The 18,698-nt window shown below is 32.8% G+C and overlaps 1 protein-coding gene across 1 annotated transcript in view; it reads left to right on the forward strand.

Moving 5' to 3' along the window:
* The window catches only part of si:dkeyp-14d3.1, a 549,509-nt gene that overhangs the window by 250,246 nt on the left and 280,565 nt on the right, over window positions 1-18,698 (forward strand). The window contains exon 3 of the mRNA XM_009304131.5: window positions 14,490-14,633. Within this exon, the coding sequence (XP_009302406.1) occupies window positions 14,490-14,633 (144 nt within the window). The remainder of the gene's footprint in view (window positions 1-14,489; window positions 14,634-18,698) is intronic.

Genomic DNA, 18,698 nt, shown 5'->3' on the forward strand with positions numbered 1-18,698 from the left:
TTTTCTTTTTACTGCTACCTTGGGAGCAACTTCCCATCTCAGTTATCTCATCATTATGTATGGAGGAATCCACCAGAGAGAGAAAGAGAGAGAGAGGGAGGAGTGCAAATAGGTGAAGCATTAATAATTTTGTGAAAGTAAGCTTTGTGTGGAGGGGTGGCGTAGATTTCCATTTAGTTTTGCTTACATGGAGAAACACAAACATCTCCAAGTCATCAGATGTTTTAGGGATGCACTAAATCAGCAGTGATTTACTCTCTTTGAATGACCACCTCACTGTGTGCGTGTGGCAGGATATGAACCTCTAATGGACTCTTGAATCTTTTTGCAGGATATTTAAAATGTCATGTTGAAAATATTTTTTTTTTTATCCTTGACCTGAACTGAACAAACCGAGCATCAGGTTACAGTAATACAGATACAGAATGTAATAAGACTAACTAACAAACTAACTAATAAGCTAACGAACGAACTAACTAACGAACGGACTAACGAACTAACAAGCAAACTAACTAATAAGCAAACTAACTAATAAGCAAACTAACTACCTACCTAACTAACTAACTAACTAAGGCTGCATTTACTGCACTGTTCAAGTGACTCAATTCCGATTTTTTTTTTCTCCCATGTGGAACTGATATGGCCCATGTACGTGTAAGCAGCAACAAATCCCATGGATTACGATTTACTCAAATCAGATTCAGGCCTTGTTCATATATGGAAATTTATCCGATATGAATCGGATCTGTGTTCTCATGAATGCAGTGTAAGCAGGTAGATCGGACATCCGTAGCGGACATAAAGAGCGGATGACGTCAAGTCTGACACTTTCATTTCAGAACAGACTTCAGCAGAGTCCCAAACCCTAAATCTCATACACGAGGACTAAAACAGCTTTTATATTGTCATATAGCACTGGTATTTAAGCATGTTAACGAGAGCGAGAGAGCGCAATGTCCGCTAGTGCATACATCACAGGTATAAATCACGCCATGAACATTACATTAAGATGCCTAAAGGTTAAAAAAAAGCCTATATCGAAAGAAGATATACACATGACAACAAATTAGAACCTTTCTGTCATAAACTATAGTAAAACAACTTGTCAAAAGCTGCAAACAGATTACATACACACTGTTAACCCTTACTGTAGATTATGAAGTAAATAACTGTAAAATAGCCAGTGTTTAGCTGTAATGAAAAGAAACAGTATTTTACTGTAAAAGGAGCAGGATTTGTATGAAATTCTGTAGTGCAAAGAATAAATTACAGTAATTTACTCTATGTACCATTACAGATATTTACTGTGATAATAAATGGTAAATTACTGTTCAACCATTACTGCCCCATCTACTCTGATGCTTTATGTTGCTATTTTATATTTATTTTATCTCTGTGTTTTCTTTGGTTCCTTTTATGTTTTTAACATTGAGTATCAAGAGTCAACCAATGCCACAGAGCTTATTAAAAGGTAAGTGTAAGATATGGACGAAATGCATTTAAAGGCAAAAATATTCACACAGAGCAAAGAAATTGTCACAATAATTTTTTAACTTTGTTTACTTTTTCTATAATTAATCTAATTTAATTGCCTAGTTTGACCTATAGTTAAGATTTTAAATTGCACTTTCAACTGAATATTAGTATTTTGCTAAATAACTAGTAAAAATGTGTTATTTAAAAAAAAAAAAAAAAAAAAAATATATATATATATATATATATATATATATATATATATATATATATATATATATATATATATATATATATATATATATCTTAAACAACACGCACATACATTTTTGCAGGGACTGGAAAACTGGCAAGTAAAAGTGCCATTTACAGTATAAAGGCTTTCCTAAATAAATGTATAAATCATGATATTTGTTGTGTTTTTTATTATCACTACAGATTTGAAACGACATGAGAATCAGATTATTTATTTATTTTCTTTTTTTCTATGGATGAAGTTTATATTATAGTATATTTTTATTGTTTTTATTAAACGATATGTGCATAACTGTGATAAATGTAGGCAGTTGCTTTGAAAATATGCTATGTACCAGGGGTGTCAAACTCCTGGAAGGCCACAGCCTAGTAGAATTTAGTTCCAGCCCTGCTTCAAAACACTACCTTTAGATTTAGTTTGATCAGGTGTGTTTAATTAGTATAACTGCACTGTTACTCTGTAGATTGTGCAGTAAATACTGTAAAAAAAACAATGATTTAGGCATCACCACACACTCCCACAGGCTGTCCGTCTTATTCTAAACACAAAGGTGTTAGAAAGAGTTTTCAGAAAATGCTGGCCCTTTAAGAGAGCCAGGTGTTTGATTTGTTTACTGCTGAGTGTGCTCTATTCTCTGTCTATCAATTCAGATGTTGAGTCTGATATGTTTTAGGCTTTAAATAAGAATCTAAAATGAGTAAGTAAAATGTGTTCAAATGTTTTTGAGGGTTTATAAAATAAGGCTGTGTTTTAAGTTATATTGTTGTTATCTTGAACTGTGTACTTGAAAGCTACATTGTTAGCTAGTTAGCCTCTCCTCATAAAACTTCTAACATTACTTTTGTTTAAGTATATGTATTTATTGGATATTGCATACTGTCATAATGTACAGATGCTAACAGTTGTATGTATCTTTCTGGCAACTAAGCCAAAATTAAATTCCATCATCTCAGTAAGGTAACATGTGCACATCATCACAGGGAATCACAAAAACATGATACACATAGCCATCCACACACAAAAGCTCCACTGTCCGGTCCCAGGTTGTGAGTTTGTTGCTAAGTATTTTTCAGAGCTGTGTTTCCATCTATGAATTTATATTAGAAACAATAAAAAAAGTTTGTTGTCATGAGATAATTATAACAATAAAAGATTGGATCCTTTGGTTTTTCGGTGTTGCCAACTTTATTTTTGTTTTCTATAATTATTTTAAACTTTTTGAGATTTGACAGAGCTTTTAATTATTTAAAACTTTAAAATTTAAAATAATTATTTTGTGTTTTTTGCTGTTCAGTTTTTTTTTTTTTTTTTTGCATGGTCAGCATTGAGGAGAGAGTAACACATTTCACTGCAGCACTTTGTGTGTGTGTGTGTTTATTGGATATGTGATTGTGATAAATGTTAGCAGTTGCTTTAAAAGTATGCTATAAACCAGGGGTGCTTAATCCTGTTCCTGGAGATCTACCTTCCTGCAGATTTCAGTTGCTATCCATATCAAACACACCTAAACCAATTAATTAGGACATGAACACCACGTTATAATTACAGGCAGGTGTGTTTGATATGGGTAGCAACTGAAATCTGCAGGAACGTAGATCTCCAGGAACAGGATTGAGCACCCCTGCTATATACCATGGGGGTCAAACTCCAAGTTACTGGAGAACTGCAGAGCAGCAGAGTTTAGTTCCCACCCTGCTTCAACATTACCTGTAGATTTCTAACAAGCCTTAATTAGTTTTATCAGGTGTGTTTAATTAGAGTTACAGCTTAAAGTCCCGGTCACACTGCACTTTTCTCCCTATAGTCTTCCGTTCATACGCATGTGAATGCTGCAGATCTGGAATGCATGCTCATGTGACAAATTTTACAGTTTGCAGCATTGGAAAGTTCAAGCTTGGAGATCTCTGACCTGCGAAATCACATCATGGGATTGCTTGAGACTAATCAAAGATCAAACCATGACCTCTCTGAACAAAAATTATGGACCAGTTGCTTGCTTTTTCAATCTCTAAATATTTTGTTTAATCCCACTCCTTTTCGCAGAGCCATATGACAGAATTTTGCATGCTTAAACGTTAGTTTGACTGCAGCCTTGCTGTGCAGACCTGTGGCTCTCAGTAATATGTAAGCTGATATTTATATCTGCTGATTTCTTAGTTTTGTTATACATTTTCTGTTTTATATTTGTTTGCTGCCAAAACAATAAAATAAATTTGTCAGAATTTACAACTTAATTAATTTAAAGAATTAATAACATGTAAGAATACTAATTAATTTTAGTAACACCTTGACATACTATTGTGTATGCTGTATAATGCTGTGAGTTGTAACACTACAGTACAGTAATTAACTGTACACAGTTTCCAGTTAGTTACCACCACTGCTCTATTACAGTAATTAACTGGCAACACTGTTGCCAGCTACTCACTGCAATGGTTCGGTTACAGTAAACAACTGGCAACACTGTTGCCAGCCACTCACTGTAATGGTTCAGTTTCAGTAATTAACTGGCAACACTGTTGCCAGTTACTTACTGTAACCAAACTTTTACAGTGAGTAGCTGGCAACAGTGTTACCAGTGTTCTACTGTAAAAAAGCCTGGTAAGGTCTAACAGTGCAGGAATTGAGAAAAGAGCACTCTGTAATTATCAGCTGATTGTCAGCGCCTGCTCTTTTTTTCCTGGTCATTGCACCTTTGCCGTGTGCTGTGTAAATGCAGATGATCGGATATGAGTCACTTTTAAAAGATGTAAGTAGGTCATCAAAAAAATCAGAAACAGTCACAAAATCGGAATTGACCATCAAGATCTGCAGTGTAAGTGCAGACTAACTAACTAACTAACTAACTAACTAACTAACTAACTGTTACTTCAGTTTGAATAGGTAAAATAATAGCTCACTCAAAAAAACATACAAATTGTTGCTTCTTTAAACTACTTTAAAATAAGCTGAAACAACACAATTGTAGAGATTTTGGGTGGACAATGTAATTGTTTTATTTTCAATCCACTTACATTTGGAAAAAACAAACAAACAAGAAAACTATATAAAATAAATTAACTTAATTAACCCATCATATAATTTTACCATATTACACAATATATTACATTACATTTTACAGTATGTGTATGAAGAGATTCCTTTGTATTTTTGCCACCTTTATTTTAGGCTTCAGGTACATTTACATTTGAAGAGTTGTGTATTCTTGCAGAGGTGGTATTTTACCGCCCTTGCACTGTTTGTGTTTGTGACAAATTCAGTCGAGTGTAAAAACTCAGTCTAGTCATGAAAGATTCATGTATCTCCAAAAATCTGCCTACAGTAGGTGTGCTGGGATACAATGGGAAATGTTTAAGAGATTGGCTTACAATTCTAAAAAAAAAAAAAAAAAAAAAAAAAAATTGGCACTGTTAGTGTAGTTATGATGTTATGTCGCTTATCCAAGTGCCTGTAATCAAACAAATTTGTGGTATTTTAATAGGTCAAGAGCTGTGTGGCAAACTCCACACAGAAACCCCAACTGAGCCAAGGTTCGAACCAGTGACCTTCTTGCTGTAAGGCCACAGCACTACCTACTGCGCCACTGCCTCGCCTAAATGTGTTTTAAAAAGCCTTATTTAACCTTTAGTTTGTGAAACTGGGCCTATAAGTTTATTATAATTGAAGACTATAGTTGTGTTGGAGAACATACAAACTCCACACAGAAACGCCAACTGAGCCGAGGCTCAAAGCAGCCACCCAGCAACCTTCTAGCTGTAAGGCGACAGCACTACTGTGCCACTGCATCACCCTGTGTTATTTAAAGAAAATAAGAAAACCTACAACTTTCACCATTTGATAAAAAAATAAAATAAAAAATTGGCATCATTCAACTATTATACTATCATTAATCATGATGGTATATAATGTTGTTTATCTCTAAAAAAATATTTTTGTGTGATCATATGTCATTAAAAAGTGTTTATATTTTATTTAGAAAATAGTAAAAATGTTTGCAGATTGTGTTTGACCCATAACATTTCAGTAATGTGATTTTTTTTCTTTCTTTTTTATCATTAGTCAAAATATAATATTACAGCTATAGCTTAACCATCTGTACTTTCAAGGTCCGTTTTTAATGCAGAAATTATAGCTTACATTGTAAACAATATTCCTAAATTAGCAGTTTTCCTTATTTGATTCATTTATTTTTATTTTATTTTATTATTTTTATTCTATTTTATTTTTGTTTATGCTTTTGAATTGCATTATCTTCCAAAATTTTTTTATCCTTAAAGTTTGAAAAACTGACTTTTGTTAACCTGTCTTAATGGTTTTAAGTAACATAATGTCTGGGTTGGTGTTGTATATTGCGGTATAAAAACCTTGTAATAAACTGCTCGTACATTTTCTGTTATTTTTCCCTGTATATCTTATTTCTTATACATCATTCAAACTACTAAAATGTTAATAAAAGTCCTTTTTTTTGAGTTGCAGAGGTGTAGAATTTTCAACATAAGCAGTCAGAGCAGAGATCAATGTCTCATAATTAAATTCACAACCATTAATAAAACAAAACTCTTTTAATTATTAGATTATTTTACAGCATGAGTCTCAAACTCAATTCCTAGTGGAACGCAGCTCTGCACAGTTAAGCTCCAACCCTAATCAAACACTGCTGATCCAACTAATCAAGCTGTTCAAGACTACTAGAGAACATTGATGGTGTGATTTGAAGGTGGTTTGAGCTAAAATCTGCAGAGCTATAGCCCTTCAGGAATTGAGTTTAGGACTACTTTTTTACCATGAACATTCTGTACATTTTGCATTTTCAGACATTGGAAAGAAATGTTTTTTTATTTTCTTCTTTTTTTCTCCCCCAAATCTTTCAAGTTTCACTGTTTGTCTGTTGTTGCACTGTGATAATGTGAGTTTTTAAAGCAGTCATAGAGTATGCAGAGGACATCAGCTGCAGAATGGGCTTCACCCACAGGGGGATTTGGCTACTTCACAGAATATGTTCCACATATAATGAAGCTGATCTGCTGTGACACCACAATCTGCCACTCTTTAAACTTTCAGCACGCCACTCAGAGACCGACCGGAGATTTGCGTCCGGTTTTCCTTCACTCCAAGTCCATCAAGACAGTAAAAAACAAACATTAAAGCGGTGCACTCGTATTCATTTCTTCGCGTCCCGTTTTCCGACCTGCTCCGCCATCGCTCAGCTCATTATTCTCCATCTGACCACATCTGTTCGCGGACCAGCTCTAACAAATTTAATGAAGCGCCGTGTGCTCGAACAAACGCGCATTGACATCCAATGGTGAAAGCAATTATGAATCATAGAGGCCGGTCTGCAAGGATCAGAGGAGGCTGGTAATGAGGGATGTGTGGCCAAGCTAGACCTCTTCCATTTCGGGTGCCTCTCCATCTGTTATCTCCCCTGGGTCAATTACGCTTCCCTGTCCCATGCTAATGCTGTCCCACCCCCGACCGAGCCTTTTGATTGGCTGTTTGCCGGCCATTTGTCATCCTATTACGGGCTTGTGGTCGGCCTGTTCCTCTGTTGATCTCTACTTCTGCAGGCCCTGAGCGCTTCAGAGCTCGGGGAGAATGGGATCTATTCAAGCTCACATCCACTCCGCTTTTTCATTACCGATGACACGCCAGTGTGTCTGGGTGAATTGGCCTAAATTCTGCTCTTGAAAGACCCAGTAGCACTTGCTGTTAGGCTATTATTCCTTTGTATGTTTTTTTTTTTTTTTTCCACTCTCTGTGTGTGTGTGTAAGTGTGTTGGATTATTGGATTGTGCTGGTCGCTAAAGAGACTAAAGAGAAAGTTGTTGGAAGTTTGTGTTAACTGCGAGTTCCTGCTTTCTGGAAAAAGCTGGAAGATGTTGCTTACCATTATAAAACAAAACATGTTAAATAAAATTTCATATAAACAACATCATATATACGATAAAGGAGTAATATAGTATTTATTAATGTTTAAGTAAGGCATAATGTACATAAGAGGCTGTTATGTTGCAATAAAGCCTGGTGTTATATAATACTGAAGGACTTTATTCTGTGAAAAACAACTGCCTTAAATATGTAGTATTGTACATTATCCTGCTTAATAGCAGAATCGAACACTCTTGACTCAAACACTCACATTTAATGAAAGGAGAAGAAAAATCTAATTTGTGTAAGAAAATTTTGATGATAAAATATATTTTAATAGAATGAGTATTTTTAAATAATATTAGCGAACATTTTTATTCAGGAGATCATTTAAAGGAAATGTTTGAAGGCTGTCTTCTGGAACAATTTTAGAATATTTGTCTCTAACAAACTAAGAGATTGTTTTTGGAAATTGTATTTATTTATTTATTTTTTGTTTGTTTGTTAAAAAAAGTATATATTGCTAAATATTATTGTTTATTTAGTATAGGTTTGCCACAAATATAACCAATGCTGCTGTTATGGCTAACTACCTAACTAAACTAACTAACTTACTATAAATAAATAAATAAATAAATAAATAAATAAATAAATAAATAAATACATACATAAATACATACATACATACATACATACATACATACATACATACATACATACATACATACATACATAAAATTATGATTACATGGCTACTTACCACAAAACTAAACAATCATTCATAAACATTGATCTGAGCTGTTTAAAGAAATAATCATTTTTTACTCATTCTTCAGTTTTAGATTTATTTAAGCTTCTTTCTTCTGTTGAACATAAAAGATGATTTTTTTTAGATCATTAAATCATTTTTTAGATTTTAAATTATTTTGAAGAATATTTAATAATAATGACCTTCAAAGTATTTTGTCTTTATTTTTCATCCCATGGAAAATGGCAATATTTCCATTAAAAATGCTAATTAAATTTAGATGCAAAACTGGAATATCGCATAAAAGTTGTGTGAATAAAGCAGCGTTTCCATCCAATTAGTCAAAGAGAATAAAATTGTCACATCCTAATAACTGGCACCAAATATCAACAGTAAAAATGGAATTTGCTGTGATAGGAGAAGCTGCCTGAATTTAAAAATCTTTATTTAATAAATGACCTGCATCTCAGAAGACAATGCTCAAAGTTAAAAAAGATTTTTATGCACAAATCCAAAATTTGTGTTCAACGGAAGAAAGAAACTTATAAAAGTTTAAAAGCACATGATGGAGAATTAATGAGGTTATTTAGTTTTTTGGCTGAACTATGTCACAAAAAAAGGCAAAATGAAGCCTACGCTAACCTATATTACTAATGTTGTAATCAAATATTCCAGAGACATGAATACTAACGTTTGTTATTACACGACTGACTGGAATACTTGATTTTGATTGGTCAGTCATGACATTCCAAGGTATGCTGAGTCTTAATGTCTTGGCCATCAGTCAATACATTAACATCCACGTTTATATGGTTGTCTTTCACGCCACTGTTTTTCACTGCTTGGCGTTTTCTGTCAGCTTTGCATTTAATAAAGATTTTATAAAATATTACAGATCAGAACAATGTTTTGTTCAGTTTTTACAATGTTTGGAACATAGTTATGTACTGCAAACAAGACAAAGTATAAACAAGCAGTTGTTATCATAGAATTAAGTCATTCACAAAAAAAAAAAAATGTAAATGACGTTATTTTACTAAGTGACAATATTTATATAGTATACCTTATAAAGTATACTTGTATTAAAAAATACAGAACAGATCAGTGAAAGAGTAACAATATGTAGCCAGTTTTTTTTCTTTTCTTCTCTGTGTGAGTCAGTACAAGTCTCATGAGTATTAGCTGGAGTACCCACCAAACTAAAGCTGCCATCACACTGCACTTTTCACCCCATAGACTTCTATTCAAATGCAAGCGTATGCAGCAGACTGGAAACACAAGCTTGTGCGGCAAGTTTTGCTGTTAGTTGGAAGTTAGTAGAAATTTGGTGAACTCTGAACTAAGAAATCGCATTTTGGACTGCATGAGACCAATCGAAGATGAAAATGTGACCGCTCTCTGTACAGAAATTTAAACTTTGAAACAATCACTCAATTTTTAAATGTCTAATCATCTTGTTTAATCCTAGCCCTTTTCGCAGTTCCACATGACAAAGAACTTTGGATGCTTAAACTCTAGTGTGACCGCGGCATCACTAGAATTCATTTATATGTACCCTCCACCAGCCATTCACCCAGACCACACACCTCATCATGCATTGTGCCGTTCAACCATCTACAGCTGTTATCAATCTGGACGCTGATTACAGTGACACAGCTGCAGGACATTACACACTATTTAGCACTTCACATTCACAGTGCATTCCAGACAGTACAAACTGCCCTCCGAAGGGCACTCCAAATTGAACACAATCAGACACCGTATTGAAGTGTTGTTCCGATCTCAAAATTGGCCATTTCGAAGAGCCCCTTGGTATAAAGGATTTTAAAAAATATAAATGATTGACACTTCGGACTATGTTCATTTGAGAAGCAAAGTTTTTTGGAGTCACAAACTGTACTCAATGTAAAAGGTCACTTATAAACACGATAATTAAAGTTTAACTTAAACTGTTTGAGGAAACCTATTGCAGCAAACCATTCAAGTTTTAAAAGAAAATGGTTTGAGAACTGTAAACTATATGACTATGACCTTAAATAGAGTCATATGAACATATATTATTTGTGTTGACAAACTTTTAGAGTATTAGTAACTTTAAAATGTTATCAAATTGCTATGAGTTCAACAAATTAAGTCCAAACAACTATATAGCTGCTCAAATGGTTTGTTGTTGCTTCTAGTATTATTTCTCATTCACACTAGCAGCGACTTTGTAGCTGCCTGTCGCTCTGGGTGGCGACCTGCTTCCAACGCAGGTCTATACAACATGAATACAACCGGCCTCTTAGTGAGCTGACTGGCTGTTCCTCAAGAAAGTCGCTCTTCATGTGCATAATGATGAAGGATTCTCAACATTGTCATGTCGCTGGACAAGCCCACCTGGAGGTTGCTGTGAGTCGCGCTTTTGAAATAAAGATGAATAGATTTGAATAGAATAGTGTGAATGAGACTTAAGAATAAACAAACAAACAAACAAACAAAAAAAAAAACAATTTATTCGTAACTCATTCATTTGAGTTCTGCTTATTATAATCCATTCATAAGTTATGATAACTCTTTTTTTATTAGGTCATAGTAACCTTTTTTAAAAAATATAACTTGTTTCATTTAGTGACTGTTAGGTTTGAGTGCTTCCAAATGGAATCAACTGTAAGTCATTGCAAAGTCTTGTTATTGACCATTTTCTGGTTTTCTCATTCCTGTGTTTTTCCCCTTGTTTTGTGTATTTTTTGACTATTTTACCGTTTATAATTGTTTGCTGCCAGGCCCAACCTGTTGTCTGCATATTGGATTCCCCCTGACACTTGTGTTTGCACCTGTTTTGACCCCTGCCTGTCTGGCCATTCTAAATAGAAGCTCTCATATGTGAAAATAAGAACCGACAGTATTCTATAAGGACATAAAAGTTTTATTATTCATCTCATTCAGAGATTGTTTCTTTGTTAGCATTCAGAACAAACAGCTGCAGGCCTTATTTATAACAGCTTAACAGAAAGCTGCTACAATCACAAGTTCTCTTTGTGTCATTTCCACAAAATATGCTAATCTTATGTTTGACAGTTTGTTTGGCACAAGGGGTTTGCCATCTTACCTTCATTTTATCATGCATTCTTATTTGATTATCCTCATCATACATTATTTTCACACTATTCAATGTGAAAACTGAATCTTTAGTCTTGAAAATCTCTTCTTGTGAAGTATCAAAACATTTTTCTAGCTCACATTTTTTGTCTAAATACTCATCTTATGACAATCTAGAATTGAAGTGCACAAAAGCTGCTTTGAGCTCTACTTAACTATAAGAGCTCTTGAGATAACAAAAACGAAGGCATATAATAGTGTTAATCTGGTGTCTGGATAAATGCGCAGTACAGATTTGGACTGTTTTCTCCAGCAGGTCAAGTGTAGACCACAGAAAAGAGACTCAAACTGAGGCACTTCAGCGATTTGCAGGACTCAATCTCTTATTTAGTGTAATGTCGGAATTGACAGTGCAGAGTGGAGAGTCATCTGTACAGTTGATATTCAATAGTGTGTTACTTTGATGCCATAAGTAAATGCTTTGGAAATGGAAAATGTAGTGTAGTATTGATGCTTTAAATTGACTCTTATGTATCCACTTTTTTCCCTACAAACCATGATGCTTTGTGGAAATTGTGGGAACAATGTCAGATAAACTGTAAATAATCAGTGATGTGATTTTATAAAATTGGTAACAATGGAGTTGCCTTTATTTCTCAATTTTTAGTTCAGTTCAGTTTTACAGTACGTCCATATTAAAATACACCTTATTAGGATTTGCACATTACATTTAGCAGAGCATGACTACGCCCAAAACCCCAAAATAAACATTGTTATGGTCATGTCATCTGGGAAATAAGACACAGTGAACTCAAAAGAGGTTTAAGCACAGATACATATTGAATGTATGGTTAACATACATACATTAAGCATTTACTCTACATAAATAGACATTAGTAAGCAGTTTATAACCGCAGATACACATGATGTATTCTTGACTTATAAGCCCATTTAAATGTGCTTAATAATTGTATTTTTATACTTTGTCACTGATTTATTTTTCATGACTAAATTAGGTTTTATCAATTGTATTTAAGAGTAGTTTGGGGTTTTTAAGATCATTCCGAATGAGTTAGTTAATGATTAATAAACTATCCAACTTAACATTTATATATTGCTATTCAGGCATACTAATAAATAATTTGTATGTTAATAAATTATTTATGAACTCAACTTCAACTTTAGTTTTGTGACCTGATCTAAAGTGAGGACTTTGCTTTATAAATCTCTAATAAATGATAGTTTAAGGCTCAGTATCAAATGAACGATACATCTTTGTACTCCTATCTAAAAAGTAAAAGTTCTGTAAGTTTAAACATTGCTGCAAAGTGTCAAAAAATAACACAAAATTGGATAAAACAGCTACAAAATAATAATTTAACAACATTTCAATGTTATTTAGCAATGTTTAAACTGTACAGTCATTTTATTGTATTTAAGGTTGCAAAGATTTATTTTTTGTTTGATCCAGTTTCATTTGTGTATCTTCAAATGGATAGAAATTAATGAAGTCATTTGTTTTCCTTTTTTACTGTTTAGAAAATAGCTGAGCCTTCAATAGTCATTTATAAGGAATTTATAAAGCATAAATAGACCTCACTTTAGATTAGGTCACAAAACTGGAGGAAGTTAAGTTAAAACAGCATTCATTAACATATAAATTAGCTTTTAATACATGACTAAATGATAAGATATATACTGTAAATGTTAATTTTAATAGTTTTTTAATCATTTATTAACTCATTCTAAATAATGTTTAAAACCAGCAAATTCTCTCAAATAATATATGCCTGAATAATAAGATATATAAATGTTAATTTGAATAATTTATTAATTATTTACTAACTAATTCTGATTAATCTTTAAAAATCAGTAAATTCTCTTAAATAATGGTTTGTAAATGATGCAATACTTTTATTCATTCATTCATTTTCCATTGGCTTAGTCCCATTATTTATCAGGGGTGGGCGTGGCCACAGCATAGTGAACTGCCAACTTACCCAACATATGTATTACACAGCGGATGCCCTTTCAGCTGCAACTTAGTACTGTGAGACATCCATAAACACTCATTCACACTCATACACTACGGACAATAAGTTGATTCAATTCATCTAAAGTACATATCTTTGGACTGTGAGGGAAGCCGGAGGACCAGGAGGAAACCCATGACAATACCAGGAGAACATGCAAACTCCATACAGAAATGCCAACTCAAACCAGTGATCTTCTTGCTGTGAGGCGACAGTGCTAACCACTAAGCCACAGTGTTACCTTATTCTTAATTTAGTAACATAGAAGTAATGCTTAACAAATAATTCACTATTTGCCAATGCTTAGTAAATAATTTATAGTGTGTAGTTATTATAAAGTGTTATTTTATTTTATTTTTATGTGTGTGTGCTTAAACCTTACCGTTAATGTTGGCTGGAGGCATCTCTGTTAGTTTCCCAGAGAAAAGAAGAAGAAAAGGCATGCTCAACTGAACAGAGCTGTTCACACGATAAACTAAAAACAGAATGAAAGAAAAATGATTGATACAAAACCAAGTTACATTTTGAAAATTAAAATGGAAATATATTTTAAGAAAGAATTGATTTAACTTTAAAATTTATGTAATTTTTTATTAAATTTAAAATTGATTTTGTGCTGACAGTCTATGTAGTTGATGTTTGCGCTTCAGAAAACCTATAAGGTATAGGTGCTTTGTCAGTTACAGATTTGAAAAGCAAAAAAGGCCGGAAAAAAGAACACGAACCTCACTTTGTATAAAGGACCATTTCAGTATAAAAAGTGTTCTTCAGGACAACTCAATTCTAAACAGAGCTATTGCCATGTAAAGAGTACAGTTAAAAAACTTTTTTAGAGTTTAGGTAGCATAACATTATTTAAAATGATTTGTTTCAGCTATTTTCAATTGAAGTGCAACTCATAATTTCAAAAACACAATTAAATGCTAAGGAGTGTCAAAAAATGCTTAAAGAAATGAATGATTTGTGGGGTTGTGATGTATTTACTGCAGTGCATTGATTTTTTTTCTCTCTCTCTTTCTATATACTGCAGAGTGAAGTTAAAAGATGGAGTGGCGTTTCTTGGTGCTCGACCCTGTAACCCCACGCTCTGGATGGTTAGTCAAGACGTCAGAACAGAAGGACATAGGATTGTGACGCTGCATTGTCGTCGTAAAGAGTCCAGCTACGGACAGAGGTCAGTTACCATGAACTAACTCAGCTTCAGCGTTGTATTGCAATGTGGCTTCATGGATAATTTACCAAATATAGGCTACTGCATGGTCTGTAAAATATTTGAGTGTTTTGTATGCTGTTGTTGGTGTCAGGTTTGTTGACGAGCATCTACACTTGGTCTTTGGAAACGAATTTTAAATTTTGTCAAAGGTCAATGTTTGAGTCAAAACGAGGATCTTCAATGGTTTGTAAGACATTTCTACATACTGTAAATCTCTCATTCAGTGTAATGCTGGGACTGACCACATAGAGTCAAGAGTCATTTGTACAGTTGATACTCAAGTTCAATTGAGTTCAAATTATGTTTATTTGTGCACTTTTCACAGTAGTTATCATTTCAAAGCAGCTTTATAAATGTGCACAAAATTACATTGCAATCACAATTAGACAGAGTTAAGGTGTTGTGTATATGGTGGATAGATAGTTTTCAGTCATACTTTAGTCATACTATATATATATATATATACTGTAGTCTGCAGTTCTAGTGGGCTTTCAAAGAAATTATATGAATGCATTTCCACTGCAAGGATCTGATCAAACTAAATATTTAACTAAATATTTAAGAACTATTTGCATAGTTTATTGCTTAAGACTGTTGGTGTTACTTTTTGATTTATTCACTATGAATTTGTATGTGCATGATTGGTGTGCTTTGTATGTTGTTGTTGGATTCAGGTTTACTATATATATATATTTTTTTAGTTTAATTGAAAACTTGATAATAACAGTAAAACAAAGAAAATTATCAATGTTAAGTTATTAAAAATATTTTTAAAGCTAAATGCATTTTAGTGAAAAGCTACAAAGCTCAGCTAACAGTTGTTTATAAAGTGTTTTTTGCTAACCATCTCTGACCCCATATGTGTTCTTATTACAAAATTAGGCAGGGAAATATAAATATTAATTTTTATGGTATTTATTTTATGGAAATATATATATTAAAAAAAATTATATATACATATATATATATATATATATTTTTTTTTTATGGTATTTAAAATTATTAGCGCCTTTATGTTTTGTATTTTTTTTTCTTTGTAGGTTATGTTTTTTTTTTTTTTTCTACTGAACAAACAATCATCATACAATAGTTTGCCTAATTACCCAAACCTGCCTAGTTAACCTAAATAACATAGTTAAGCTTTTAAATTGCTCTTAAGGCTGAATGCTAGTGTCTTGAAAAATGTCTTGTAAAATATTATTTACTGTCATCATGACAAACATAAAATAAATCAGTAATTAGAAATGAGTTATAAAAACTATTAAGCTTAGAAACGTGTTGAAAAAAAATTCGCATACATTTTTTGAATAGAAAAAAAATAATTTGGGTGGTGGGGGCTAATTCAGGTGGGCTAATAATTTTGACTTCAACTGTATGTGTGTAATAATGGAAGCATGATGGTATCTGTTATTAAACCCACGTGAGCTGTTAATCTTAGCAAGAGTTATTTACCTCAATATGCTTCTTTCATTGTAAAATAAAGGTTTTAATACTGAAAATGAACTCACAATTTCCTCACCCTCAAGTGGTTCCAAAACTTTATGAGTCACTTTTTTCTGTTGAACACAAAAATTTATACTTTAAAGAAAGCTGAAACCCTGTAAACATCAACATAGTAGGAAAAACAAACACTATGCAAGTCAATGGTTACAGGTTTCCATTATTCTTCAAAATACTGTATATTATTTTGTGTTCAACAGAAGAAACTCATAAAAGTTTAAAACAAATACAGAGTGAGTAAATGATGACAGAATTGAAATTGTTGGGTGAGCTATTCTTTTAACACACACTTATAATATGAAGTTAATTGTTTACATTACACAAAACATATCTATCTGCATATTGATGCTCTTTCAGCAGTAAAGCTCTGAATTTAAGAGATGGAAGGGTCCACGGCTCTACAGTTAGAGAAACGGCTAAATTGGATCATGCACCTTTAATAACAGCTTGACATCTACTGACTTTCTGTCAAACATTCAGTCACTGTTTGTGTAGATCATAGAAATGAATGAGAACTGCTGTACACTCCATATCTTTGTACAGCATTTTTTTTTCTGATGTAAATTTCTAAATATATATCATTCTAAAAGTAATGTTCAAAGGCAAACGTTGCAGATTGTTGATTGCTAAAAAAGTGGTTTTCCTACAAAAGCATTTTATTCAGCATCTAGTGAAGACTTCCCTCCTTTACATTAATTTAAAATAAAGTCTCTGTTCTCTGTAGGAGAATAGCAATAAATCAGAAGTATTAGCATGATGTTTTTTATTTGGCTTAAGGTTGCAGGTTCACCTTCCATAGACTTTGCCAACCTCTGCATGCCTTTAGATAGAGGGGATTTCCTGAAAGCTCATATGATTTATGATTTAACTTTAGTCTCATTTGTCGACTCTCTACGCATGCATGCCTTTTGGCTACAAGCATGAAGGAAACATACAGTGCATGTGATTGAGCACTCCATAATGATTCCGTTGCATATAAAATAAAAAGGAATAAACATTACTCCTACATAACAACAAATGTAAGCAAACATAGAAGAATCCATCAATGTTTAAAATGTGCACTGGGCTTATAACAATATAAAATGTTCTTGTTGTGATCATTTCTGAAGCTTAAATTCTCATATACAATATTATATTGCATATCTAAGCTGCAAAAAAGCTACTTTGTATTTACTTGTAGATAAATGTTCAGAGTAAACAAATGTTCATGAAATTATACATTGAAAAAGGTATTATTAAATACAATAGGTAGCACTTTGCAATTACCACTCTTGATAATGCATTAATGCATTAAAACTAATAGTGAGTAGTAAAAATACAACTGATTTAATTATTAACCCAGTTTAATAAATTAATAACACCTTTTAATGTTAAATAGATATTAAACTTTAACTTTAAGAATATCACATGTTTATGTTTGAAAATAAATATGTCTTTAAGTCTTCAAGAATTGTGTGCTTTGATGAAAATCAGAGCCAAACCAACAATACTATATTCTTGAACGGCACTCTAAAGGCCCCTGTATACTTTAAACTAAATTAAAGAACAAACTGAATTGACGCCACTTCAAACAAAATGCAGCCTCAACTAAGTTTGTTCTAAGGTCGTTTTGGCTGTTCAAAACACCTTACTGAAAAATAACTTTTTTGGTGAAGTTTGTTTAAACTCCTAAATATCTTTGAGCTACCATTGCACTCAATCAGTGGGTGTGTTCTGGAACTTCAGAACCTTGGAACTTAAATTAAACAAAAAGTTTAAATAATAACTCATTATTCAAGTTTTTTTATCATGCATGTTCAATGTAACAGTACATTGTACTATTAAATATGAACACTAATCTGTACACTTCTGAACTGAAAGGTTTGTGAACATTAGTAAATGAAACTCTTTTATGATGATTTTACTAGATGCAACTGAACATATGAGAGACGAGGGAAATACTACACATTTGGATGGACGTAGTGTGTGAGAACATCCTCTGGCAATGAGTATAAATAAACATTACATGTGGAAGTTTGGAACGTTTTATAATGTCAATTGGGCTGGATTAGTTATTATATGTGTACTGCTCATAAATATAAAGACAGTAATTCATTCATTCATTCATTCATTCATTCATTCATTCATTCATTTAATCATTTAACCCTATCCTTTCCCATTTGGTCATTTATAAATGTTTGTTACATGTAATCCATGTAACAACAATTCAATGAATCGTTCACACCAAAGACTATGACTAACAATAACTGTTCTTTCTAATAATGTGAAAGTATTAATTCACCTCAGGGCTTTCTGCACTTTTTTTCCAGTTTATGAATGATAAATATGTTTACAGCAACAATCAAACAATTAAAATCCAATCTTGGGCATATAAAATCTAAACCCTACACAAGCATGCACATAAAATAAACCAAATATTGTTAGTGGAGATGTTCATATGCAGTTGAAGATAAAATGATTAGCTTTATTCTTATTAAAATATTTTCCAAGTGATGTTTGACGGAAAGCAGATTGTTTTCAACATAT

The sequence above is a fragment of the Danio rerio genome, chromosome 8 (assembly GCF_049306965.1).
Source record: "Danio rerio strain Tuebingen ecotype United States chromosome 8, GRCz12tu, whole genome shotgun sequence".
NCBI lineage: Eukaryota > Metazoa > Chordata > Actinopteri > Cypriniformes > Danionidae > Danio > Danio rerio.